This window comes from Hyperoodon ampullatus, assembly GCF_949752795.1.
Source record: "Hyperoodon ampullatus genome assembly, chromosome: 20".
Classification (NCBI taxonomy): Eukaryota; Metazoa; Chordata; class Mammalia; order Artiodactyla; family Ziphiidae; genus Hyperoodon; species Hyperoodon ampullatus.
In genome coordinates, this window is record NC_136933.1 from 27,354,563 (window position 1) to 27,382,020 (window position 27,458).

Consider the following 27,458-nt stretch of genomic DNA (forward strand, 5'->3'; position numbering starts at 1 on the left):
AGACCTCAGTGGGATCCGAATAAACAAACACTAGACAGAGGTAGTGATGGAACCCACTCTGACTTGCCCTCCTCTGTCCCTTCATCTCTAAATCAGGGCCTTTGGGGTCTTCAACGTGGACCGATCCATGCGGCTTCCACTCGCTTTCCTTTCCCTTGACAGCATATTTGTATACAGGGATGGAAAGAGTCAGGTTTTATAATCACGAACATGTGCTGTTGTTTAAGTGGCTTTAGTTTATCTGGATATTCAAGGGATAAAACGTGAACCCAAGGTCTTTCCAGAAGCTGCCCACTGCATTCTGAAGGATGTAGCACGGGGGACCACCAAGGACCCGACATTAGCATGACACCTGGACCTGCATCACGCCGTCCCATTTCCTGTCAAGGTGCCCTCGCTCCCATGTGAGGTCCTGAACACATCTATTCAAGGAATTTGTCAGAGGTTTCAGAGTCTGTTTATCTGAGAAGTTCCCTGAAGTCGGAAATGAAGAAAAAGTAAAAGACTGGAGTGACTAAAGAGTGAGTAAAGAGGCCAAGAGGAACTGCATCAACCAAACAGAATTTGGTTGGAATAACAATTTTATTTGGAATAGTTTGCAAGGATGTTATTAGACTCTGGTCATGCTGTACCCCTGATAATTGGCATAACTAATTATTACGATAGATTATTTTTGAACATGGAAGTACGATCAGGCACAAACAAACATATTCTAACTACCCTCTCCTTTTGGATGTGCTGTCACACACACATAGAAGTCTGAAGTGATATTTACAATTAATGACAGTTCCTTTGGTTAAACCCTGTCTTATTTCTACCTTTACCAGATGCACAGATCTACAAGCCCCAATAATAGGCCAAAGTCTGGCCATGCTTTTAAACCACATTTAATTTGAGTTCCAATGTGTGAGTCGTATCAGCCCCACAGTCTATAGAAGCCTGTGATAAAACACTCCTCTCCGAAGACCCCCCGAGTACCAGGGTGAGCCTTGAAGCTCATATGTGCTCCAGGTCATGTCATTCTTTGCCTTCCTTGTTAGTAATGCCGGGCTCCCCTCCCCTCTCCACACCTGACTGCAGTCACACTCTTGAAACAGTGCATCCTGGGAAGCCTGTATCAATACCAGCTTCTTTGACTGGGTCCTTGAGCATCCTTGTTCCCATCTGGTACTTCTGGCTTCCTCCTAATTTCTACTAAGTAGATCTAGGAGCTTAGGTCCCAGGAAAACTACCACCTGAGCACACACAAGTTGTCCATTCCTTAGAACCTGTCACAGGTATGTGATTTTCTGTGACACCGGGTCAGCTAATGATTCCAAACTCTTAGAGTTGGAAGAAAACTTGAAGATTTTCTAGGTCAACCTTCTTCCAGGGAAGTGCACAAAATTAAGTGAGAAAACTTCTTGTGTAAAACTGCCTTATATATTATATATTATTATGAATTGCACTTTGGGGACCTTGATAATGAGTCACCGTGACCCAAGGGAAGGTAGGAAACTCCTACAAAAAGGCTCTGTGTTCTCTAAAAGGCTTTTAATTGTTAATTTACTTTTAATCTCCTGGTAGCAGAGGTGTCTCCTGGTTTTAAGGAAGGCGCTACTAGAATTTAGCATTAACAAAACCCATAAAGATATTCAAAAATATAACCAGAAAACGTTCACAGCTTTTGTATAATAGCTGAGTGGCATAATAAGGTATTCATCATTTGGTAAATTTATAGCAGCTTGAGTAAATTCAGGAAATGATGGCTTATTAAACTACTTAAAATTCAGAATCACAGAGGTTTAAAATTATACTGACTCATATCTCATCAGGAGGAGAAAGTGAAGGAAGATAAGCAAAACCAGGCCTGAAATATTGATGCAAACATCTCAAGAAAAGAAACTTGTTCAACTGACAGATAAATAAATCTAATCAGACCACTTTGCCTTGGGGAGCTAAGAGACCAACAGGACAGTATATAGAACCACTTCTCTTTTAAAAAACCACTTCATTTAGTTCAAAAATCAAAATGTGAATTTGGAAAAGATCATGGGATTTAGAAAAATTCAATTATTTATAGCATATATTTATAATGTGGAGTTCTATGGAATTTATATTTATAATATAATCATATTATATTATGATTTGAACTTTCATCATTTAGTGTAGCAGAAAGAAGTTAGCATTTTTTTTAAAGAACTAATGTTTATTAAATCAGACTTTACAGTAATGAAATTTGAGGAACTTTTGTTTTCAGAGTTCTACCAAGTCTTGACTATCTTAATGATAATAACAATACTACCTTTGGGAATGTCAGACAGGATGTACTATGGAAATGAATTAGCGCTCATGCATTAAGAGAAATATTAGACATCAATGAGAAATTATACTAAGTATATCTATATCACTTTATCACTATTCTTTGAAAATTCTGTAAATTAAGCCATCTCATGTGGAACACACTGTGTGCAAGATAGTATTTAAAAGCAATTCTTGCCACATCATGTGTATCCTAATGCAAATAGAATGCTGAAAACCAAAATAATCTATTTCCATTTTTGTCATGCAGCTTGATGTAGTACCTGTTAGACACAAGACCTCAGGCTTTGCTAGATGTAAAACTGAAGACCTCTGAAGGGATAAATGAAGAAATCTTTAGGTATGACATTAAAAGTCATATTAGGGACTTCCCTCGTGGTGCAGTGGTAAAGAATCCGCCTGCCAGTGCAGGGGACACAGGTTCGAGCCCTGGTCCGGGAAGATCCCACATGTCGTGGAACAACTAAGCCCGTGCGCCACAACAACTGAGCCCGTGTACCTAGAGCCCACGAGCCACAACTACTGAGCCCATGTGCCTAGAGCCCATGCTCTGCAACAAGAGAAGCCACCGCAATGAGAAGGCTGTGCACCGCAACGAAGAGTAGCCTGCGCTCGCTGCAACTAGAGAAAGCCCACGCGCAGCAACAAAGACCCAACGCAGCCAAAAATAAATAAATAAATAAGTCCAGAGGAGCTTCACAGGCGAATTCTAGCAAACAGTTAGAGAAGAGCTAACACCTATCCTTCTCAAACTCTTCCTCATTCTACGAGGCCACCATCACCCTGATACCAAAACCAGACAAAGATGTCACAAAGAAAGAAAACTACAGGCCAATATCACTGATAAACATAGATGCAAAAATCCTCAACAAAATACTAGCAAACAAAATCCAACAGCACATTAAAAGGATCATACGCCATGATCAAGTGGGGTTTATCCCAGGAATGCAAGGATTCTTCAATATATACAAATCAACCAATGTGATAAACCATATTAACACATTGAAGGAGAAAAACCATATGATCATCTCAACAGATGCAGAGAAAGCTTTCGACAAAATTCAACACCCATTTATGACAAAAACCCTCCAAAAAGTAGGCATAGAGGGAACTTATCTCAATGTAATAAAGGCCATATATGACAAACCCACAGCCAACATCGTCCTCAATGGTGAAAAACTGAAACCATTTCCACTAAGATCAGGAACAAGGTAAGGTTGCCCACTCTCACCACTATTATTTAACATAGTTTTGGAAGTTTTAGCCACAGCAGTCAGAGAAGAAAAAGAAATAAAAGGAATCCAAATCGGAAAAGAAGAAGTAAAACTGTCACTGTTTGCAGATGACATGATACTATACATAGAGAATCCTGAAGATGCTACCAGAAAACTACTAGAGCTAATCAATGAATTTGGTAAAGTTGCAGGATACAAAGTTAAAGCACAGAAATCTCTTGCACTCTTATACACTAATGATGAAAAATCTGAAAGTGAAATTAAGAAAACACTCCCATTTACCATTGCAACAAAAAGAATAAAATATCTAGGAATAAACCTACCTAAGGAGACAAAAGACCTGTATGCAGAAAATTATAAGACACTGATGAAAGAAATTAAGATGATACAAAGAGATGGAGAGATATACCATGTTCTTGGATTGGAAGAATCAACACTGTGAAAATGACTCTACTACCCAAAGCAATCTACAGATTCAATGTAATCCCTATCAAAGTACGACTGGCACTTTTCACAGAACAAGAACAAAAAATTTCACAATCTGTATGGAAACACTAAAGACCCCAAATAGCCAAAGCAATCTTGAGAATGAAAAATGGAGATGGAGGAATCAGGCTCCCTGACTTCAGACTATATTACAAAGCTATAGTAATCAAGACAGTATGGTACTAGCACAAAAACAGAAAGATAGATCAATGGAACAGGATAGAAAGCCCAAAGATAAACCCACACACATATGGTCACCTTATCTTTGATAAAGGAGGCAAGAATATACAATGGAGAAAGGACAGCCTCTTCAATAAGTGGTGCTGGGAAAACTGGACAGCTACATGTAAAAGAATGAAATTAGAACACTCCCTAACACCATACACAAAAATAAACTCAAAATGGATTAAAGACCTAAATGTAAGGCCAGACACTATCAAACTCTTAGAGGAAAACATAGGCAGAACACTCTATGACATAAATCACAGCAAGATCCTTTTTGACCCACCTCCTAGAGAAATGGAAATAAAAACAAAGATAAACAAATGGGACCTAATGAAACTTAAAAGCTTTTGCACAGCAAAGGAAAATATATGACGAAAAGACGACCCTCAGAATGGGAGAAAATATTTGCAAAGGAAGCAATTGACAAAGGATTAATCTCCAAAATTTACAAGCAGCTCATGCAGCTCAATATCAAAGAAACAAACAACCCAATCCAAAAATGGGCGGAAGACCTAAATAGACATTTCTCCAAAGAAGATATACAGATTGCCAACAAACACATGAAAGAACGCTCAACATCATTAATCATTAGAGAAATGCAAATCGAAACTACAATGAGATATCATCTCACACCGGTCAGAATGGCCATCATCAAAAATCTACAAACAATAAATGCTGGAGAGGGTGTGGAGAAAAGGGAACCCTCTTGCACTGTTGGTGGGAATGTAAATTGATACAGCCACTATGGAGAACAGTATGGAGGTTCCTTTAAAAATTAAAAATAGAACTACCATACGATCCAGCAATCCCACTACTGGGCATATACCCTGAGAAAATCATAATTTAAAGAGTCATGTACCAAAATGTTCATTGCAGCTCTATTAACCATAGCCAGGATGTGGAAGCAACCTAAGTGTCCATCAACAGATGAATGGATAAAGAAGATGTAGCACATATATACAATGGAATATTATTCAGCCATAAAGAGAAATGAAATTGAGTTATTTGTAGTGAGGTGGATGGACCTAGAGTCTGTCATATAGAGTGAAGTAAGTCAGAAAGAGAAAAACAAATACCATATGTTAACACATATATATGGAATCTTAAAAAAATAAATGGTCATGAAGAACCTAGGGGCAAGATGGGAATAAAGACACAGACCTACTAGAGAATGGACTTGTGGATACGGGGGCGGGGGGGAAGGGTAAGCTGGGACAAAGTGAGAGAGTGGCATGGACATATATACACTACCAAATATAAAATAGATAGCTAGTGGGAAGCAGCTGCGTAGCACAGGGAGATCAGCTCAGTGCTTTGTGACCACCTAGAGGGGTGGGATAGGGAGGGTGGGAGGGAGGGAGACGCAAGAGGGAAGACATATGGGGACATATGTATATGTATAATGGATTCAATTTGTTATAAAGCAGAAACTAACACACCATTGTAAAGTAATTATACTCCAATAAAGATGTAAAAAAAAATATGTAAGTCCTACTTAAAGGTGGTATTCCATAAGAGACGGTACCTTTTGAATATCAAGGCGATGACAAAGTCTGGGTTCACCTTTATTCTCCAGTCACACTCTTTCCCGGGAGGATAGGGCTGCGGGTAGTTGGGGGACAGGATGACGCCAGCCGGGCCGGTCAGATTCCCACCACATGCCGCTGTCACAGGAGAGGAAGGTTCAGGGGAGAGAAGGGTGCTGGTCAGTGTGAAAGGAGATGGCACAGGGTTCATCGAAGACACTGTGTACTGGGTTATTAAACAACTACCCAGAGGAAATTTTAAGACCCAGAAGGTCTGTACATGTTTTTATGTGATTGTTACCAAATTTTATATAATATTCCACTCTATTTTTAAGGAGGATTTTCAATGCTGACAAATGAAATTTACTTCCTATAATTTTAAACTTTACCCAGTTAAACTGAACAGATTACCTGAATCCTCCACACTATCAATATATGTAAACAAACCTGCACAGGAAAAAAAAAATCCCCATGAATATCATTTTATGGTTGTGTCAATTCTTTGGTCATTTCTTATGGTTTACAAAGTCATTGCTTACTTATTCTAAGAAGTTTGCTTCCAGTGGCATAATGATGATCCATCTTCTGTTCACTCTTATAACTCTAAGCCTAGCACAGTTTTTGATCATAATAAGTATGCAGGAACTATTTGCTGAATAAATTAATACGTGTTATTTTGTACATTTCTTACAGTCCTCTGCTATACATAGGGCTCGGATATCTTCCCCACATTTCAAAATAACAAAGCTAACAGGTAAAGTTTCGGTGATATCTGGGGATAGATGACCAAGAGGAGGCTGAGCAGGAACTTACACCCCTAAAAATATTATTTCATCACACTACTTAGAATGTTACTATCAGGAAGAAGCACTTCAGATGATAGTAATAAATTTAGTTTGTTTCTGCAGTCATTAACTTTTAATTACATGTGTTTACATTTGTATTAGTTAAGGCAACGATTGTGTAGTTTACTGTTAACAGGCAAGACAGTCTTCATTCTTGAACCTGAAAATGTTTAGGATTGCTTTATTTAGTAGATAACGTTTCTGTTAAAGCTTCCATGCTGTGGAAGGTACTAAAACAATGCAAAATTCACATTAATACGCTAGGTTTAAGGTTCTTCATATCAAATATTGTGAATTGTCTCCAAGTTGTTCTTAAAAAATCACCCTGATTAAATTATACTGTTCCCTCTAAACTGTATACTTATTTCACTTCATTGATCATGTATATATTCAGGGAAAAAAATAAGTAGAGAAGGAAATATGCTAATTGCTGATATTTTCCACACACATACACAAGGACTTTTTTGAAAATAAGATGAAGATTACACTTTATAATTTTCTGATATGGATGTGTCTTTAAATACTCACTTAACATTCCTGAAAACTTAACTTTCCATAAGAAAAAATATAACAAATCCCAAGACTCTTTGTTATAACTTCTGTCTCATCTAAGGCAAACTCTGAGTAATATCACAGGACATATTTATAATAAATTCTTACAGATATACTCTCAAGAGCAATACGATATAACTTTCTTCAAAATGATTAAAACCACATTTTCCATAGTACGCAGTTTTATTTTAATAAATGATGTGGAGACAATCAGCTAAGCGGCTCTCACAGGACGTGGCCTCCCCCGGAACCGCACAGATGCTGACAGCCTGGAGTATGAGAAGCCTGGACAAGCAGTAGAGGTGGTGCTGAGGTGGGGAAAGAGGTACCTGAGGGCCTCAGGTTATGCTACTCCACTCAGGTTTTAAAAGAAGAAACATGACAGATTCAGGGCACCGGGTACAAGGGTACCACCAGCAGGAAGAGTTCAGAGATGAGACTCAAATATTAATTGAAAAGAAACAAAGGGCAGATCCTGTCTTATTCATACTGGTCCCAGGTGGCATTTTCAAATGAGGTTATTTAAAGGCTTAAAGTGGAATTAAGGAGGACCGTCTTGCTGGGTTTGTTCTCTCTTTGGTGGGGAATTCTTCATTTTAGCTTCATCAGGTTTTCATTAGAAAGCTTGCAAAATGTTTTGGATAGGATTACATTTAGTACAAAATGCAATTCAGACACTCTAGAAATTCTCCAGAGGGAATGGACATAGAGTTAAAATCCACAAACTCATATCAATCCACAGTTCCTTATTCGAAACCCTTAGGGTGGACCCTCCTGACATACACGGTAGCACGTTCATCCACTAAGGTTTGCAGTGGCACTGTTTAACTAGACACATTACTATTTCCACACCAGAACACTTCAATGTTCACACCGTTAAGTGGGATAAATAGCCACGAAATCATCACCCTGTAGATCAGGGCAGGAGTGTGGCACCAAATAAGGTTTTGTAACCTTGGAATGCATTTTTGCTTTGCAGAGTTCTTTAGAATTTGAACTTGGACAAAAGGTATTGTGGGCTATATGAGAAAACTGAAACTGTGGAGATGTTCAAGGGACACTTTACTCAGAATCAGAAAGTACTGAGTGTCTTCTGGTCCAGAGAATTGGTCTTTTAAGACTCAGTTCCAGAAGGAGGTGCCTCCATCGCTGGAGTCCTTTGTGAAGTGAAAGAAGTGAGGCATCCAAGCAAATCACAAGGCAGATTAGCAGCAAATCACAGGGCAGATTAGCAGCAAATGACAAGCTGGTGAGAATATGAGTAACATATAAACAGGTGAGTGGTTAAGAGATTTTATAAAAGGGAGAGAATGGGAAAGAACAGCAAATAGGAGGAAAAAATACACTAAGAATAAAACGGAAAAAAGAAATTAGCCAGTCAACAGGAAAGAGCAAATTCAAGTGGTCACTATGAATACAAAATTAAAAACAGTTCATCCTCATTTTTAATATAAAATGCCAATTAAAACTCCAAGGAATCTTCACTTCCTGCCCATTTTATAAGATTAAGAAGTATCACATAAAGTGCCTTTTCTGAGTCGGGGAAAATAAACAATCATGCTGACGGTGACGTAAATTGATGCAACCTTTCTGAAAAAGTTTTGAAAACTCTAGAAATACCTACGTTTGTAGAAATATGTCATTCATAAATAATCATGGATGTGTTTTGCAACAAGTGTTCATGTCAGCAATTTTCGTGAAAGGGAAAAGGCTGAAACACCTAACCCTACATTGAGGAGGGATTAGTGGAATCAATATTGGTCAATACTGATCCAAACAGAAAAGACTGTGCAGGCATAAAACTTAATTAGTAAAAAATACATAATAACACAAAAGATATTCATTGTGTACCAGTAAGTAAAAAGTGTAATTTACAAAATAATCATTCAGGGTGCTATCATTTAAAAACATTTAAAAAATAGATTATATATACATAAAATAATTATGAAGCTTACTTATGCATGTTTATGCTAATAATAGTAGCCTTCAGGTAAAAAGGTGACAGTGCTTTTTTCCTCTTTTTTCTTAACTGTAGCTTATAAAACTTCTGCAAAAACATATTATGTTTAATAAGAAAAGAGAAAAAAACAAAAAAAAGTCCGTATCAGCAGAACAGAATGTAGATGAGTGCTAATACATGACCATGCTCTAAGGGATGAGTATCGTACAGAGGCATAATCTCATTGCTGGGGCAAAATATGTTTACAATGTGATAAAAAGATATTGTTCACTTATTCCCAAATATGTATTTTCCACGTTTGTGTTATGTGATACCTGTATGTGGGTGGTTCTGTTGCCCACAGAACTGATATTCAGTGGCCTGGGAGTGATCTTGGCTTATTTTTGGAGCTGATATTCAAGACAGATAAAGTGTTACCTATTTTCATTGTTGAGAACTGGTTTATCTAGTCGCTGATTAAAATTAGGTAACTAAGAGATGACCCAAAAAAATTATAGATTATTTGGAAAGGTGGTCAAATTTTACAATGAATGGTTTATATGAATGTCAACCAAGAAATTACCTTCAAGAGATTGACTGGTAGTTGTATTGCTTTTTAATGTACTCCTCCATAAGCTTAAATTCATGCAAATTGGAAAAAAAAAGTGCCTCTCCTGATTTAAAAATAGAAGAATGGTTTAAAATGATGGTTGCATTTATAGGTAATTACTCCACTTTAAAAAAGGAACACGTAGAAATCTGGCACATCTCCTGATGATTCAGCTTGAGGTAAAATGTGACTGTGCTCACAAAAGTCACGAAATGTACGTGCAGCACAGAACATTGCATAAACAGGGTAGCTCTCTGACAGGGCTGAACATGCTAATAAGAAGAGTTATCAATTCTCATCTGTCTTCAGAATCCTGCAAGCACTCTGTAATAAGTTAAGAGTTGCATATTATAGCTACACAGGACCACTGAGAATCCCTTATGACAATAAAAATCATCTTAAATCACAAAATTCCCTCAAGGTCACCTGATGCAAAATGACCCATTAACTATGTGCATATCACTTCATTATCACTTCCTCTCTTTGCAGATTAATTTAATTTTTCAAACAGATTATAAGGAAGTACAAATTATACTGTGACAGTTCATTAAAATTGAGTTTCCTTTAAAAATTAAGATGGGATATCATACAGAGGTATTTATGGTAAAATATTTAATTGACTGAAGGGATAATCTACATGTAATTACTATTTTATATATAAATATGTCTTGTCCTAAAACTATATTTGTGATAGACTATCTTGGATATTGGTATTCAACTAAAGTCTGCACGCGAATTGTTTTCTCTTTAATAAGGTCAAATTATAAAATTCTGGTAAATTTTAGAAAGAAGTCTCTCCTTTTATCTTTATATTGACATAAACAGTGTAATTTCTAGTTTTGGGGATTCTATTAAAAATGTCCTGCTATTACAGAAAAATCTTCTAAAAAAGAGAACACACCTTTTTATTGAGTAGGTTTTGCTTAAGGGCACGTTTCTATATTAAAAATGAGAACGACAATGGTAGAGTTATGAATTTTCAGCCACACAGAATTTTAAATTACAGTAATTTGATTGATCCATATTTTTACGAGATTTCTTAAGGATAGGAAATGTTAGATAAATGTCAATTACCATACATTAAGTAAACTACTTCCTTTACCTCACCTAATAAAATAAAGTTTAAAGGTTTGTAATAAAATTTCAATATAATCTTGGGGAACCAGAGGGCATGTAAGAAACTCTTGAGAAATACTTCTGAAGAATAATACATTCACAGAGCAATTTTAATGATAACATGCATTCCTTCCCAAATATAAAATTTCTATTTTCTGTTGCACAATACCTATGCATGTAGGAGGGTCTGGTTGCCAAAAGAATCGGTTATTCAGCTGAACACAAGTGATTTTAGCTTGTCCTTGGAGCTGGTACCCAGGGTCACACTGGAAAGTGATGGTATCTCCCGGCTCTCTGCTGTCCCCATAGCGGGTGCCATTTTGAGGTATACCTGGGTCGTTGCAGGTGGACGCGATGGATGCTAGAAACAAGGGACAACATCACATCAATGACTAGAAACACGATCCCAGCACTCTTATAGACGTAGAGCCCTTGTGGGCTGAAGCGCTCTTGATCCGCGTTAATGAATCACTTGTCCACATATGAACGTAAGAAAAGAAGCTTTTGTTTCTTTCAAGAAGACATTCAATAGCATGCATCTTGATTATGCTTCCTTTGAACAGATTCTAGCAAAATCTTCATGAAAATTCAACGAATTACGGAATATATTAAGGATTTCTGTATCATACTATGCACATACACACACATTGCCCTTTGATCGTCTCATTGACAACATTTTAATGAAAATACATGCCACAATTTAAATAATTTAAGAATACCAATCTCAAGGAACCTTGAGGAAAACAACATAGGATAAATTCCCTTTGGTCAGCGCCTTCCCACTTCACAACCAGCTAAGATGAACTAAACTCTCTTAAACTGTTTTGTCCAAAAACACCTTTAGTTCTTTAAAGATATTTTTAATTCTCCTTTAATCCTAAAGAATATTTTTACCGAGTTTATAGTTTAGGATAGCTGTTGTTGTCCTTACTTTCCCCTAAATTCTGTTAAGAAATTATCCCACTGCTTCTGCCTTCCGGTTTTCCTACTTAATCTCACAGTCTGAAACTACTTTAAGATCATCTTTTTGTCTTTGATGTCCTAACATTTCACAATATGATGTCTATGTATGAATTTTCTTTATTTCTAAGGAAATAAAAGTCTTGCAATATTATGTCTATGTATGAACCTCCTTTTATTAACCCTGCTTGGAATCATTTGAAGTTTTGAATCTGAGGATTAAGCCACTATCTTGTCAAATATCAGTTCTCTCCTATTGTCTCTGTTCCTCTCTTATGAATTAAAATTTGACAAATGTCTCTATCTTCAGTGTCTCAACTTTTCATTTTTAAATCATTTTTTTATCTTTGTTCCATCTTCTGGGTAATTTTTTAGACTATCTTCCTATCACAATCTTCTCTCCATCTGCATCAAATTTATTATTTTATCATGTTGTTGAGTTTTAAACTTTCATTGTGCTTTTCTGTTAGCATTTTGTTCAAATATCTTTGGTCATTTATACAGTATATTGTTCCCTACTCATATTTTTATTCTCTTTTATTTTTTAAACTCTTACAGTCTGATCTGATAATAATTCCAATATCTCATGTAATCTAAGGTGCCTCTGAGTTTTGAATTTGCATTTCTGTTTTTGGAACTTCACTTGCAATAATTCTTTTGAAGGTGTGTTTATCCAGAGGAGATTCTCATTTGACTTTACCATGTGCCTGGAACATGAGAAGCCTTCTACCTCTTTAAAAAAAAAATCTCTGTTGAGGCATTTTGGACCACGGAAATGACATGAATTTATCTATAAGCTAGTTTGAAACCTGCCTGTGGTTATGAGTTATCTATCTGTGTCTGTTTCTATACCTATATCTATATCCATATTTGTCTGTCTCTCTCCTATCTATTATCTATCATCTATCTATTATCTCTTTATCATCTATTGTCTATTATCTATCATCTATTATCTATCTATCACCTATCTATTATCTATCTATCTATCTATATCTATCTATTATCTATCTATCTCTACCATCTATCTATTCTCCCTTATAGTGAGAGTAGGACCTCCCCCCTTTGGAGCTCTAGCAGTATATGAGGGTCTCCAATTACATTTCTAATATTGGAAAGATCTTAAACCTTATTTCCTATTCTTTCAGCCCACAGACTCTCAAAATGGAAGCTCAGTGTCACCAGGGACCAACTGACAGATGCTCCCAGGGCAAAGCCAACTTCTGAACTTCATGACATTTCTGCATTTCTGCACATTATTTTGGTGACTCTCAGGATTCCTCATATTCTTGCAGTTTCAGTGATACATTTTAAAAGGCTAAAAATAATTGTATCCAACACCTTTGACATATTTTCAGTGGATGTGTTTTCAGAGAACATACTTTACTGTAATACTGGACACTGCAGACATTTCAGTTCTGTCTTAATCCCATAGCATGATGGCTGGCTTATCAGACCTGTCATCGTTGTTATTATTATTATTATTAGTGTTCTGAGCAGGGGAATTTTACTTGGAAGCAGAATTCTCAGTAGATATCAAAAAGAAAGGAAGCATTTGGGCTTCCGTGTAGTTTTTTCAATGGGAAGAGAGCAGGAAATGCCATATCAGAGTCACTGAGGAAGATCCTTTTAGTTTCCACTCTCCTCCCATCAGCTGCAAAGATTAGAATGCAGGGTGGAAAGCAAGCAAATTTTCCCAAAAGAAGACCAGGACAGCAGTAGAATGCAGAATGGACCCAAGGACACAAAGCTTCTAGTTAGAAACTCAGAAGTGTCACACCCATAAGCCACAAATTTTTATAATATAGAACAGCAATTACAGTATTCAATCACCAGAATCATAGCCCATCATGGCCATCACCCAGGCAACAAAATGCACAGATTTTGTACATGAATAAGAATTTCAACAGACATATGAGGCTTGCAAAAATAAGTGTTCTGTAGAACACTTTTCTATAGGTTATTAAAGGTGTTTGGTCAAACAAGATGGGCAAATACTGTATACTCTAGCTTCCTCTTGTAGATCCCTGCTGTACATCAGGGATTAAACGCTCAGAGAAGCCCTACAGTAAAGAAACTAAAAAAAAAAAAGTTTAATCCAAAAAGTTAAATGTATGTTATCATACAGCATGTTTTTCTCAACAAATTTTTCAAACCCTTCCAAACAAAGATCCACAGAATATCAGAATATAAAACACAGGCTTGTACTAAGGTTTATATGTCCTTTAATGGTATGAGCTTTAATTCAGTTTTGAAAGAAGTTTCTACTTCTAAAGCAAATTTTCATTTGGCATATCTGTAATAATAATAATAGAGCATGCCATTAAAAAGTTATAAAATAAAAATAAAAAGTTCTTAGGGTAATCTAGATTGGATTAAAAATACAAAAACAATAAGACGACTTTAGGGGAAGACAAAACCATTTTAAACAATGCAGTGGGAAATACATCGGTTGGATCCTTGAAATAAATGCCATTTTATTTTCCCCTAGTTACAAATTGTGTAAAGATGTTTTCTGGTAAAGGCAATAAAGCTTATTTGGAGACTAATATGAAAGCCCCCAACCAAAGACATTTCTTTGGGGTCAGAAATTGCTTTTTCACCTTCAGGGTCATACAAAGTTATGGATGAGGCATGCACTCATTTCCTTTTTATGATTGTTTTCTTTTATATGTCACATGTTTCTTGCACTCAATTTTCTCTTAAACGTTTTTTTCTTCAAATGGGATTTTGGTGACTGAATCATTCCAGTTTATTGCCATAAAAAGGAAAACAATATTTTTAGTTGCATCAGTCTTATCCTTCTATCACCTTAGAAAAAGAAGATACTATTCCTGAGGTGATGGATATTGTATTTTTCAATTTCCCCAGGGGTTCCCTGGACAATTTCAAGTCATAAAGAACCTTCCACAGGCCCAGTGGCATCTAAGGGACATCGCTACTCCTTGTCTCTGAATCCAGAACCGTTTCGATGGGCTTGAGCAATCTGAACCTGTGCTCCACTTAGCGTGAGAGCCACGGACCTGACGTTTTTGTTTGCAAGAGGCAGCAATGGTGGTGGAGAACCATTGTATCATAAGAATTGCAATGTACACAAATTCATTTCCAATGGGATAAAGTCATTTTTGACACTGGAGACTTTATGGAATATATACATATTAAAATAACATGCAGAGTTGTGTTCTTTTTCTATTCTAAAAAATTGTGCATTTGGGACATGTCCTATTAAATGTGTCAAGTCCTCCTTGCATGTTTTTTATTTTTATTTTGTAAAATAAATTTATTTATTTATTTGTTTATTTTTGGCTGTGTTGGGTCTTCGTTGCTGTGCGCGGGCTTTCTCTGGTTGCAGCGAGCGGGGGCTACTCTTTGTTGCGGTGTGCGGGCTTCTCACTGCGGTGGCTTCTCTTGTTGCGGAGCACGGGCTCTAGGCGTGGGGGCTTCAGGAGTTGTGGCGCATGGGCTTAGTTGCTCCGCAGCATGTGGGATCTTTCCGGACCAGGGCTCGAATCCGTGTCCCCTGAATTGGCAGGTGGATTCTTAACTACTGTGTCTCCAGGGAATCCCCTGCATGTTTTTTAAACATCATTTAAAAGTATATTTATCAACTGCGTTATTAGTTCATAGAAGTAAAGTTTGTTTAGTGTACATTTATTATCTTAAAACACCCTTTCATAACATAACCTCCACAGAGAGAATGCTTACCACGTATATGGAAAAACGTATAAAGCGACACCAATACACTCCATATCAGAAGCAGAGATATCTAACAGTCAGATCTTAACCTGCATATTAAGTTCTCATGTTCTTTTTTTTTTTTTTTTTTTTTTTTTTTTGCGGTAGGCGGGCCTCTCACTGTTGTGGCCTCTCCCCTTGCGGAGCACAGGCTCCGGAGCACAGGCTCAGCGGCCACGGCTCACGGGCCCAGCCGCTCCGCGGCATGTGGGATCCTCCCAGACCGGGGCACGAACCCGCGTCCCCTGCATCGGCAGGCGGACTCTCAACCACTGCGCCACCAGGGAAGCCCCTCATGTTCTTGAGTTAAGAAAATTGAATTAACTCTTTATGCACGTGGTCAGGTTATCATTTTCTCTGAAAAGTTGCTCTTTTGGGTTAGATCATAGCACTGAATAGGGAAATCTCCTTCTGGAGGGTCACTGACTGTATTTGACAGGATAGACCTGAACTGGCCGTCAGAACTCTGTCACGTGTGCATCAGCGCTTTGGTGGCTGGAAAAGGTTTAGGAAACACACAGAAAAGAGGAACCTCAAGTCATCCAACGGGTGCTTCCACTCAATCCCAGACTCCAAATTAAAGAAAGTAGGTATGAATTCTACCAAGTTCCACTTAATTCAGTCGACATTCCTCCTCTCCCTTCTGACAATGACAAAGTGCTTCAGGAACTGGAGACACGGAGTTTTCTGAGATCTTCCGAGATCAAGAGCAGAGCTGCTGGCTGCTCAAGTGCACATTGCACAAATCCCTCTCCTGGGCTTCAAAAGTAACACACAGTGCTGGGGAAAGAACCTTGACACAAGTCTCATATCTTACACAAAAGCTCTTTCACAGTTGATCACATTTAAATACAAAAGGTATAACTATAAAACTTTCAGAAAAACTTTTAGGAGAAAATCTTTGAGATTTAAGGCTAGGCAAGGACATGACAACAAGAGCATGTTCTATAAAAAGCAAAAATTAATAAACTTCATCAAAATTAAAAAAAAATTTCTCCAAGAAAGACTTTGTTAATAGGATGAAAAGACAAGCTAAAGACCAAGAGAAAAAGTTTAAAAGCCACATATCTGACAAAGGACTAGTATCTAAAATATATTGAGAATCCTGAAGATGCAAAAAAATAAAATAAAATAAAAACATGAAAATACCCAACCAGAAAACAGGCAAAAGGCATGAAAAGGCATGTCAATGAAGAGAATGTACAGATGGCAAATAAGTATGTGCAAAGATGTTCAAAATCATTAGCCATTAGGGAAATGCAAAGAGATATCACTACATACCTATTAGTGCAGCTAATAATATCACATATATAGACAACATCAAATGATGGTGAGGATGCAGAGAAAAGGAATCACTTAGGCATTGCTGGTGGTAATGTAAGATGGTACGGCCACTCTGGAAAATTATTTGGCCATTAAAATCTAAACATTCAATTGCCATTCAACCCAGAAATTACACTTCTGGGCATTTATCCCAGATAAATGAAAACTTATGTTCACACAAAAACTTGTACATGAATGTTTATGGCGGCTTTATTCATAATGGTCCCAAACTAGAAATAACCTAGATGTCCTTCAGTGGGTGAATGACTAAACAAGCTGGTACATCCAGTCTGTGGAATACTGCTCCGCAACACAAAGGAATAAACTGAGGGGACATACAACAGCCCCAGTGAATCTCCACAGAACTACGCTGAGTGAAAAAAGGGAGACTACACCTTACAGGATTCCTTTCATATAACATTGTTGGAATGGCAAAGTCATGTAAATAGAGAACAGATTAGAGGTTGCCAGGGTTAAGGATGGGGTGGTGGCAGGAGGGAAGTGGGTGTGGCTATAAAAGGACAACCTGAGGGACCCTTTTGGGGATGGATGTTCTGCATATTGACTGATCACTGTCGATATTCTGGCTGTGATTTGTGCTCTAGTTTTGCAAGATATTACCCCTGAGGGGGACTTCCTAAGGGTCCATAGGATCTCTCTGTTTTATTTCTCACAAGGGCATGTGAATTTACAAGTACTTCTAAAGAAAAAGTTTAATTATAAAGGTTTATATATATATGCACAAATATATGTCTGAGGTGCAGTATTCACTTGAATTGCATACAATGAATACAAATCATTTTATATTTAAAATTATTTTTTATTATATGAATGTATGTGTATACACATGTTTAATTTCAAAGGATGAAACAATATCAGGATTTAACACAGGAATCGTGTTACTTCTGCATGTTCCTTCATGACAGAAAGCAACATGGGCTTCAGGATTGTGAAATTATGGATATATACTGGCAAATCTGGAGATGCACACTATATATTGTCACTCATTCCTGAGGAAAATGACTCTTTCTTTCAGAATAAAAAAATACTAAATCAAACGAAAAGTCCTTTCTCATGAACACAATTACTATTTACCAAGAGGCTTCATTAATGCTATTACTGTGGGCCAGAGGGAACAAATTAAAGGCCAAGATTCCTCAGACAGGAACGCTGAAGCCTCGGAAGGCGTGAAAGGTTTTAGTTTGTCAGCAGGACCACAGGCATTAAAACATTTGTGCAGACAGAGAGAATGATGTTAGTATACGAAAATATTAAATAGCCTTTATGATCTGTTACTCAAGCATCCTCTGTAACAATGTTTCAAAAGTGGAACATTTGCTTTCATGGTCTTTGTACTGAATAAGCACTTAATAGCTATGAAAATATGTCATTATAGTAGACTATCAAACGTAAGTGTAAATTGAGTTCTACAATTAAAAAAAAACTTCAATATGCAACAGAAATAAATCAATCACTTTGATTCTGCACAATAGGGAATGTGAATTCCATTAAAGCAAAAAAAGTTGAGTTCCATATTTCATGCTAATTAAATCAAAATATAATAATTCAAGAGCTATTTATATTGCAGCTATTAAACTAGACAATAAATCCCCTCATCCTACAGATTTTCATTTTCAAATTCAGGAGTCACTTATTTTTTTGTAATAATCGTCCTTATACTTTTTCTGCTGCTTATAGTAAGATATGAGTTCTCTATCTCTATAACATTGGATTTTTTAAATTAACTTGTTTAAATTGTTTTAAATTAACTTTTTAAATGATTTCAAAGATCCTCATAATCAATTATTGGAAAGAGAACATTAGTGGTGTATAATACATGTCCAATTTAGGCAATTTCTGTAAGTCAAATAATTTTTCTATTTCTTGTAAATAAATGTTCTAATATTTGTTTGCTAGTTATAAAACTATGTTTTTGAGATCTGCATACCACATAGTTGTAAAAATTAGACCATGTAAGAGAATGCACTTGGAAAATTTTTAAAAGACATAAAAATATAACAGACTACTAGTGTTCACAACAGTACCTTAGTCACTTGTGTCAGTTAAGTTCCAAAGACCGCACTGGGAACTAAGCTAACTTCCTCCTTTATAAAGGAATTGCAAATGCTCTGAGAAAAAATACTAATTAGCACTTCTATTTTCATCATGTCAAATACAGAATCTATGGGAAACCAAGTATGTCTGTTCCTGAAGATCTAAAAATACTTTAGACTTTAGAGTTATTTTAAAAACACTTTATATCTATTTAGTAACACAGATATTTACACTTTGAATGCATCATAAAATCCTATGTTTTGCATCCTCATAACAGTGAAGAATCCTTCATTCAGTTATTCAAAGAGATTTTAGTTTCTTTATATCTAAAGTCACAATCAAATGAAAACCTCACCCTCCACAGATCCTGTTCTAAACATCTATCACATTAGTCACCACTGTTAAATTGATTCTCAGCTTTTAATAAGTATGAAAGATAAAAATCTGTGTAGTGACACAAGACAGACTTGAGGAGAGAAAAAGATGACTATCACATATTTCATTAAACGTCCTGCAAATCCACCTATTCTTTACTGATAATAAGTGCACGATTAACAATTTTAACATGTTACAGAAACCTCAGGTGGTTGCAGCCATGCAAGTATCCGGTATCATAACCTTAGTGTGATGAAGTGAGAGCTAACCTGTTTACTATCTTTTCCTGCCTCTAAATCAAAACTGCGCTATCTGCATGCCTTCCTGCCAAGCAAGTGTCAGGAGAATCTTACTTTTTGTCAGTTTGAATTGAGTAGTGTGAAACAGGAGGCCAAAGAGTTGGGGAAATCTAATTTGAGAGCTGCAGACTGTGTCATTTATCACATAATACTTCTCTGGAGTCAATATATCTCTAGAACTGAGAATAAATAATAGCAGTCCCTTATATTTGGGAAAAATTGATAAATCAAAGTGCTTTTGTGTTCCTTACCTTTGAGAGCAGTCCTCATCAAAACTGTGGGTGGTGAAAAGAGTATGGTGCCCTAATTTAACCTAAGTCCATGAACATTGTGCACATGCCTGCTTACAGAGCTGTTAAGATGGGGCTTAGCCCCAAGCCATGTTTTCTTTCATGGGTAGAAAAACAGTGCCTCTGTGATGCCTGTTCTAAAAATTATATAATATTACATGTGTGTGCATATGTGCGTATACTTTTGAGAGTTTTCTGTTACAGGATTATGCAGTTTACTATAGTTTGAGTCTTACAATGCTTAAAATTATATACATAAAAATATAATATAGGGGCTCCCCTGGTGGCGCAGTGGTTGAGAGTCCACCTGCCAATGCAGGGGACACGGGTTCGTGCCCCGGTGCGGGAAGATCCCACATGCCATGGAGCGGCTGGGCCTGTGAGCCATGGTCGCTGAGCCTGCGCGTCCGGAGCCTGTGCTCTGCAACGGGAGAGGCCACAACAGTGAGAGGCCCGCGTACCGCAAAAAAAAAAAATATATATATATATATATATTATATATATTTATATATAATACAATATATAATATTATATACATACGTTATATAGTATATTATAATATATTATATTATATATATGTATTTTTTCCACTCCCACTCTGATAGGATTGCTAAATCTGGACAGTTTATATTCTCTTTAATACTGCTAAATGCTTCCAAGCATATTACTCAAATATGCACCTCAAATTTCTTTCTTTTTTTTTTTTTTTTTTGCGGTACGCAGGCCTCTCACTGCTGTGGCCTCTCCCGTTGTGGAGCACAGGCTCCGGACGCGCAGGCTCAGCGGCCATGGCTCACGGGCCCAGCCGCTCCGCGGCATGTGGAATCTTCCCGGACCGGGGCACGAACCCATGTCCTCTGCATCGGCAGGCGGACTCTCAACCACTGCGCCACCAGGGAAGCCCTCAAATTTCTTTTTTAATCACCTTAATGAGAACGTGAGTTATCTGGGGAGGACAAGTTCTTTTTTTTTAATTTATTTATTCTATTTATTTTTGGTTGCGTTGGGTCCTCACTGCACTCAGGGTTTCTCTAGTTAAGGCAAGCAGGGGCTGCTCTTCGTTGCGGTGTGCCGGCTTCTCACTGCAGTGGCTTCTCTTGTTGTGGAGCACGGGCTCTACGCGCACGGGCTTCAGTAGTTGTGGCACATGGGCTCAGCAGTTGTGGCTCATGGGCTCTAGAGTGCAGGCTCAGTTGTTGTGGCACACGGGCTTAGCTGCTCCGCGGTACGTGGGATCTTCCCGGACCAGGGCTCGAACCCATGTCCCCTGCATTGGCATGTGGATTCTTAACCACTGCACCACCAGGGAAGTCCAAAGACAAGTTTTAAGTCACTTTTAAAATTCAATTCAACACACATCTACTGGGTGGTTGCTCTTGTAATTGGAACCATCCTAAAGACTGAATATTAGAGAAGAAATATTTAAAAAATAAATAATTTAGGAAATTCAGTCTCACTAGAACCAATAACCAAAAAGAAGAAATAAGCAGAGAAAATAAGACACGTACACAAGAAAACAAAAGACAAAATACTTCTAAGTGTCAAAAGTGAGGCAGAGATAAATGCAGTAACTAGTGTAAAATATCTGACTTCTGAATAGCAGGATATTCAGTAACAGCCAAAAAGTTATAAAAATAACTAGTGGTGAACATTATACAGGGGGAAGTGTAAAAATGATATAAAATGGGTTCTTATTTATTCTTTGGGCTCAGAGAATCCTCCTACAAGGAGTGGTGTTTAACTGCCACTCAGGAAACGGACAGGAATAGCAGGCAGTGAACAGGGGGACAGAGTCCTGGGCAGAAGGCACTGTGCAAGTGAAGGTCTGAAAACAGGAGAAAAACGTCCTTAGAAGCCAGGTGGAAGGAGTGGGTGAGGATGGGGATGTACACGGGAGCCCCACGTCAATCAGTCGGGGGTTATGTAACAGGATTTTATTCTCCAGTCAGAAACTGGAGAAGCACTTTTTAAGTGGGGGGCTTAGCTTGATTAGATTTGCTCTTGGCCAAGGTGGCTTTTCTCAAATGCAGGTTCAATACAATTGCCGTCCTCTGAGCAGCCCTTTAGACAAGAGTCTCGTGTGGGTGAGACCCAGCAGATGTGGGCTTGTGTGATGAAGGAGAAATGCAAGATAAGAGCAGCAACATGAGGTCTTGTTGGAGGCTGGGTCTGGATTGGATTGGATGTGGTGACGGGATAGATCCGGACATTCCAATTTTGACATGTCTGCAAGATGTCCAAACGAATTTATGTATTTGGCCCCTTAGAGCTTCACAAGACAGGTGTGAGCTCCAAATAGAGAGTTTTGAAGTGATGACCTTCTGGATCTTTGTCCACAGCCAGCGAAGAAAGAACATTGCTCAGAGAGACAGTGAATAGAGAGAGCGGATGACTTAAGACCAGGTCCCAAGGAAACCAGGAAGAAGAAGGTGAGACTGCAGGAGACAACAGAGGGACTAGCAAGGCAGCAAGGATCTGAGGGACAGTCGTGAAAATCCAGGGAAAATAATATTTCAACAAGGTGGGAAGTGTCAGATGCACTGAACTTCTGAAGGAGGCCACTTACCAGAACCACGAAAAGGTGTGTGTTGATTGAGACTCATGGCTTATTTTTGACCGTGACAAGAGCAGTGAAACCGAGGTGATGGAGGCAGAAACAAACCAGGGGGCTGCAGGATGATTTGGAGGCGAGGAAACGCACACAGCAGGCCCAAAACATGTTCTAGATGAAGGAGAAAAACAGGATGCTCAAAAGTGGCAAAGGGTTGTTGTATGTATTTATCTTAAATTGTGATTTGAGCATCTGTGTACAAGGAAGTGAGGAGTCAGAGGAAAGGATGAAAATGAAAGAAGACGAGGACAGAGCGGGCAAGGTCCCAGCAGCCGGGGGCACAGCCACGATAGGACCAGCCTTGCTTGGGAGAAGGCATGACTATCCCAAGCTAACAGGAGTGAAGAAACAGAATGATGTCTCCTGGAGGAAGTGGAAGGAAATCCTTCTGACAGGTTTATCTTTGTGAATGAAGACTCCAGATCATCCACTGCCCCGAAGAGGAGATGAGGAAAGGGGCGAAGGTTTGAAAATGAGGTGAATGGGACCCAGAGTTCCCTGGCAAAATAAGTGATTGTAGCTCAGCCACGTGAGGGTGGGGGTCCCACAGTCACTGGGAAGAAGCTCTTGGTTTACGTGTCTCCTTCTCACCAGAGGATGCTGGGCAGACGCGATGCAGGAAGCCCATGGGCCAGGGAGCTTAGCATGTGGTAAGAGACTTGATTTTAAGGATAAAATGGCTGCAGACAGAAAAGAAGTATCGGGAATTTAGGAGGAACCAACAGAAGGGAGAACAGCGACAGCCTAGACGCCCCAGTAAGCACGAAGAACCGACGGAGGCGGGGAAGTGAAGATGGGAAGATCAGCTGTGGGAACGGAGCAGCGTGTTCCAGTTCAGCTTTGCCGACTGAAGGTGAAGCAGGATGCAGTGCATCTTCCCAAGAGTGGCTGGTAGAGTGGAGTGGAGACTGCAGGGCATAAAGCAGGAGCTGAAGACCTCAGAGGTGGGCGTCACCCCAGGGAAGGTGGAGGACACATCCCGGAGCTGCAGGGAAGCAGACCAGGGTCCTCAGCAGGTGGGCCGTCCAGAGGAGGTGCACAGAGGCAAGGAGATTCTAGGTGAATGGCATACGTTTCCCCATAACTTTTATGAAGACTGGGCAACGTCTGCTTTATTGGCACTGGATCCCCAACGCCAGCACGGATCAGGAGCACAGCAGGAAGGGGTTCAATATTGGTTGGTGAATAAATAAAGTAATACACGAAGGAATGAATGAGTGGTTAGTTCATTAATTCCTAATTATTACACCAATGTGTTCACACACATTATGAGGACAAGGGTGACCTGGACAGGGTGTGGTCAGATGCTTATCTCAATATTTGTCACAGTGATTCAAATTTTCTATGTTCTCCTCACTGACTCAACTTATTTCTGAATGACATGCTTTTAAAGACATTGTGATAATTCAGTCTGTAAACGTTAGGAGCATTCCCTTCTCATTCAAGCAAGGTAGCATAACTCTGCCTACTGCGGTGTGCTGATTGACAGTTACATCCGAGGTCCTGGGGGAGGGGAGCCATGCTGGGACTCCCCACAGGAATCCCTGCTGCCTGAGGAGTGATTTATGCGCTTTCAGTAGGAGCAAGATTTAGATTAGCAGAAAGGTAGGTACAGATGATACTCCCACTAGTAGTTTTGTAGAAAAGGGTTGAGATCTCTTTCACAGTTAAGTATTAGATACATCCTCAAGGAAAGGGAACCCTTTGTGCACTGCTGGTGGAAATGCTAATTGGTGCAGCCACTGTGGAATACAGCGGGGAGGTTCCTCAAAAAATTAAAAATAGAGCTACCATATGATCCAGCAATCCCACTTCTGCACACAAGATCAAAGGGAAAGAAAACAGGATCTCAAAGAGATACCCGCACCCCATGTCCACTGCAGCACTATTCACAATAGCCAAGATATGGAAACAACCTAAGTGTCTATCTACACATGAATGGATAAAGAAGATGAAGTACATGCAAACACACACACACACACACACACACACACACACACACACACACACACAGGACTGTTAGTTCACCCACGGAAAAGAAGGAAATCCTGCCATTTGCGACAACATGGATGGACCTCGAGGGCATTATGCTATGTGGGATATCAGGAAGAGAAAGACAAATACTGTATGATAGCACATATGTGGAATCTGAAAAAGCTGAATTCATAGAATCAGAGAGTAGAATGGTGATTATCAGGGGCTGGGGGGTGGGAGTGAATGGGGAGATGTTGGTCAAAGGGCACAAACCTCCAGTAACAAGATAAATAAGTTCTGGGGGTCTAATGCACAGCATGGTGACTACAGTTAAGAACACTGCATTATATACCTGGAAGTTGCTAAGATAGTAGCTCTTCAGTGTTCTCACCACCAAAAAGCAGTGGTAATTATGTGACGTGATGTGGTATGAACTACAGCGATGATCATTTTTTAGTCTCTAAATGTATCAAATCAACATGCTGTACACCTTAAACTTACACATTTCTATGTATCAATTATTTTATTATTTTTTAAAATTGAGGTATAGTTGATTTACAGTATTATTGAATATATTAGTTTCAGGTGTACAACACAGTGATTCAATATTTTTATAGATTATACTCCAAATAACGTTGTTACAAAACAATGGCTTTACTTCCTTGTGCTGTACATATCTTTGTGGCTTATCTATGTTATATATAATTGTTTGTACCTCTTAACCCCCTACCCTATCTTGCCCTTCCCCACTTCCCTCTTCCCACTGGTAACCACTAGTTTGTCCTCTCTACTGGTGAGTCTGTTCCTGTTTTGTTTTTTTTTATATTCACTAGTTTGCTTTGTTTCTTAGATTCCACATATGCAATAAGTCAGTTATATTTCAATAAAACTGGAGGGGAAAAAAGATATGTCCCCAAGAATAGGGAAGATGCCATTATGTGCCCTGCTTTTCTCTGTTCCTCTTGTTATCAATCTTGTTACTATTAGACAAAGCCAACCACAGCTAAAACCCCAACACTCTGTGGAATCCAGGATTTAGAATTTAAACTGAATTCTAAATAAGCTAGCATCTTAGTCTCAATAATTCAACACACACCAGTTCTACCCCTGTTATGAGCTGGGTGCAAGCAATCAAAGGTGGATAAAACACTTTGGCCTCTCTGGGTGTGAGTGGCCAATGATAAGAACATACGATCAGTTTTCCACCAGCCCCACAAGGGGAGTCCCAAGAGAGCAGGGGGTGAGCAGTCTAGCTGCACCTGCTGTGTCCTGTCTCTGCGCAGAAACTTGGTACAGGCGCCCGGGCTCTATGGCCGGTTCTCTCCTATAAACAATCCCACTCTGCTCAGCAACTGGCAGCCCCAGGGGTCTCTCTTGTTTTGAACAATAAATGATTTTTTTAAAATGAAAATGTACCTATTAAATTATCCTCAATAAAGTAAATTAGGAAGGGATGTTATGTAGCCGCTAAGTTAGGACCATTATTTACAGGGAAATCAATCTCATGGAATCTGAGGACGCAAGGTCGCCCTGGAGCCGCTCTCCCTAGAGTGGGCGAGCTGAGAGTTCGGACCACTAGAGGCTCAGCTGAAGTTTATTTAACCCCTAGAGTAAAGGTCAGTTTTGTGAGCCGAACTCCATTTTCTTGCATTTTATGCATGATTAAATAGTAATTAAATTTTAATGAAAAGTGTTAGGCTGATTACAATTAACATAACTGCACTAGTCAGTTCTTATTCTCATGTTTTACATGCTGTGCGGAGCTGGCAGGACGATGGACCTTGAATGGGGTTTGAAAATCCTGTGAGCACCAACAGTTCATTTTTCTAGTGGAGAAAATGTCTTACAGCAAAGGGAAGGTAAACACACACATAAGGAAGGGTGTGGTGTGCAGCTGCTCCCTCAGTGGCCATTAAGCCTGCACACAGACACATAGCACTGAGGCTAAGAATCACTATCCCCACACCCCAGTAAGCAGTTGTTCTTCTCCCAAGATTATTATAAAGCAGGGAAAAAATGATCATTTTTTTAATAAAATAAGGAAATTTATCAATAATAGATTAAACTATGTTCATTTAAATTAAAACATGGGTATTAATCTTTATAAAATGAAAACAGTTTGCTTGGTTTCCAACTGGTACCAAAACATTAAGGAAGGATAAATAAATGTATAAAGAATTATAAAGACTTCCAGGTAAGACGGCGGAAGAGTAAGACACGGAGATCACCTTCCTCCCCACGGATACACCAGAAATACAGCTACACGTGGAACAACTCCTACAGAACACCTACTGAACGCTGGCAGAAGACCCCAGACCTCCCAAAAGGCAAGAAACTCCCCACATACCTGGGTAGGGCAAAGCGGAGAGATTCCCGCACAGAGGATCGGTGCCGAGCGGCACTCACCAGCCCGAGAGACTTGTCTGCTCGCCCGCTGGGGTGGGCGGCGCTGGAAGCTGAGGCTCGGGCTTCGGTCAGAGCGCAGGGAGAGGACTGGGGCTGGCGGCGAGAACTCAGCCTGAAGGGGGCTAATGTGCCACAGCTAGCCGGGAGGGAGTCCGGGAAAACTCTGGAGCTGCCGAAGAGGCAAGAGACTTTTTCTTCCCTCTTGGTTTCCTGGTGCGCGAGGAGAGGGGATTAAGAGCGCTGCTTAAAGGGGCTCCACAGACGGGCGCGAGTCGCGACTGAAAGCGCGGAGCCCAGTGACGGGTGTGGGACGCTGGGGCTGCTGCTGCCGCCGCCAAGAAGCCTGTGTGCGAGCGCAGGTCACTGTCCACACCGCCCTTCCGGGAGCCTGTGCAGCCCGCCACTGCCGGGGTCCCGGGATCCAGGGGCGGCTTCCCTGGGAGAACGCACGGCGCACCTCGGGCTGGTGCAACGTCACGCCGACCTCTGCCGCTGCAGGCTCGCCCCGCACTCCGTGCCCCTCCCTCCCGCCCGGCCTGAGTGAGCCAGAGTCCCCGAAGAGGCTGCTCCTTTAACCCTGTCCTGTCTGAGCGAAGAA

The 27,458-nt window shown here is 39.3% G+C and overlaps 1 protein-coding gene across 1 annotated transcript in view; it reads right to left on the reverse strand.

Annotated features, from left to right (window-relative positions):
- CSMD1 (CUB and Sushi multiple domains 1) overlaps nt 1-27,458 on the reverse strand; it is a gene marked incomplete at its 3' end in the record, with an annotated part of 1,679,169 nt that overhangs the window by 207,557 nt on the left and 1,444,154 nt on the right. The window contains exons 34-35 of the mRNA XM_079726547.1: nt 11,005-11,196; nt 5,773-5,911 (exon numbers count right to left, since the gene is read on the reverse strand). Of these exons, the coding sequence (XP_079582673.1) occupies nt 5,773-5,911; nt 11,005-11,196 (331 nt within the window). The remainder of the gene's footprint in view (nt 1-5,772; nt 5,912-11,004; nt 11,197-27,458) is intronic.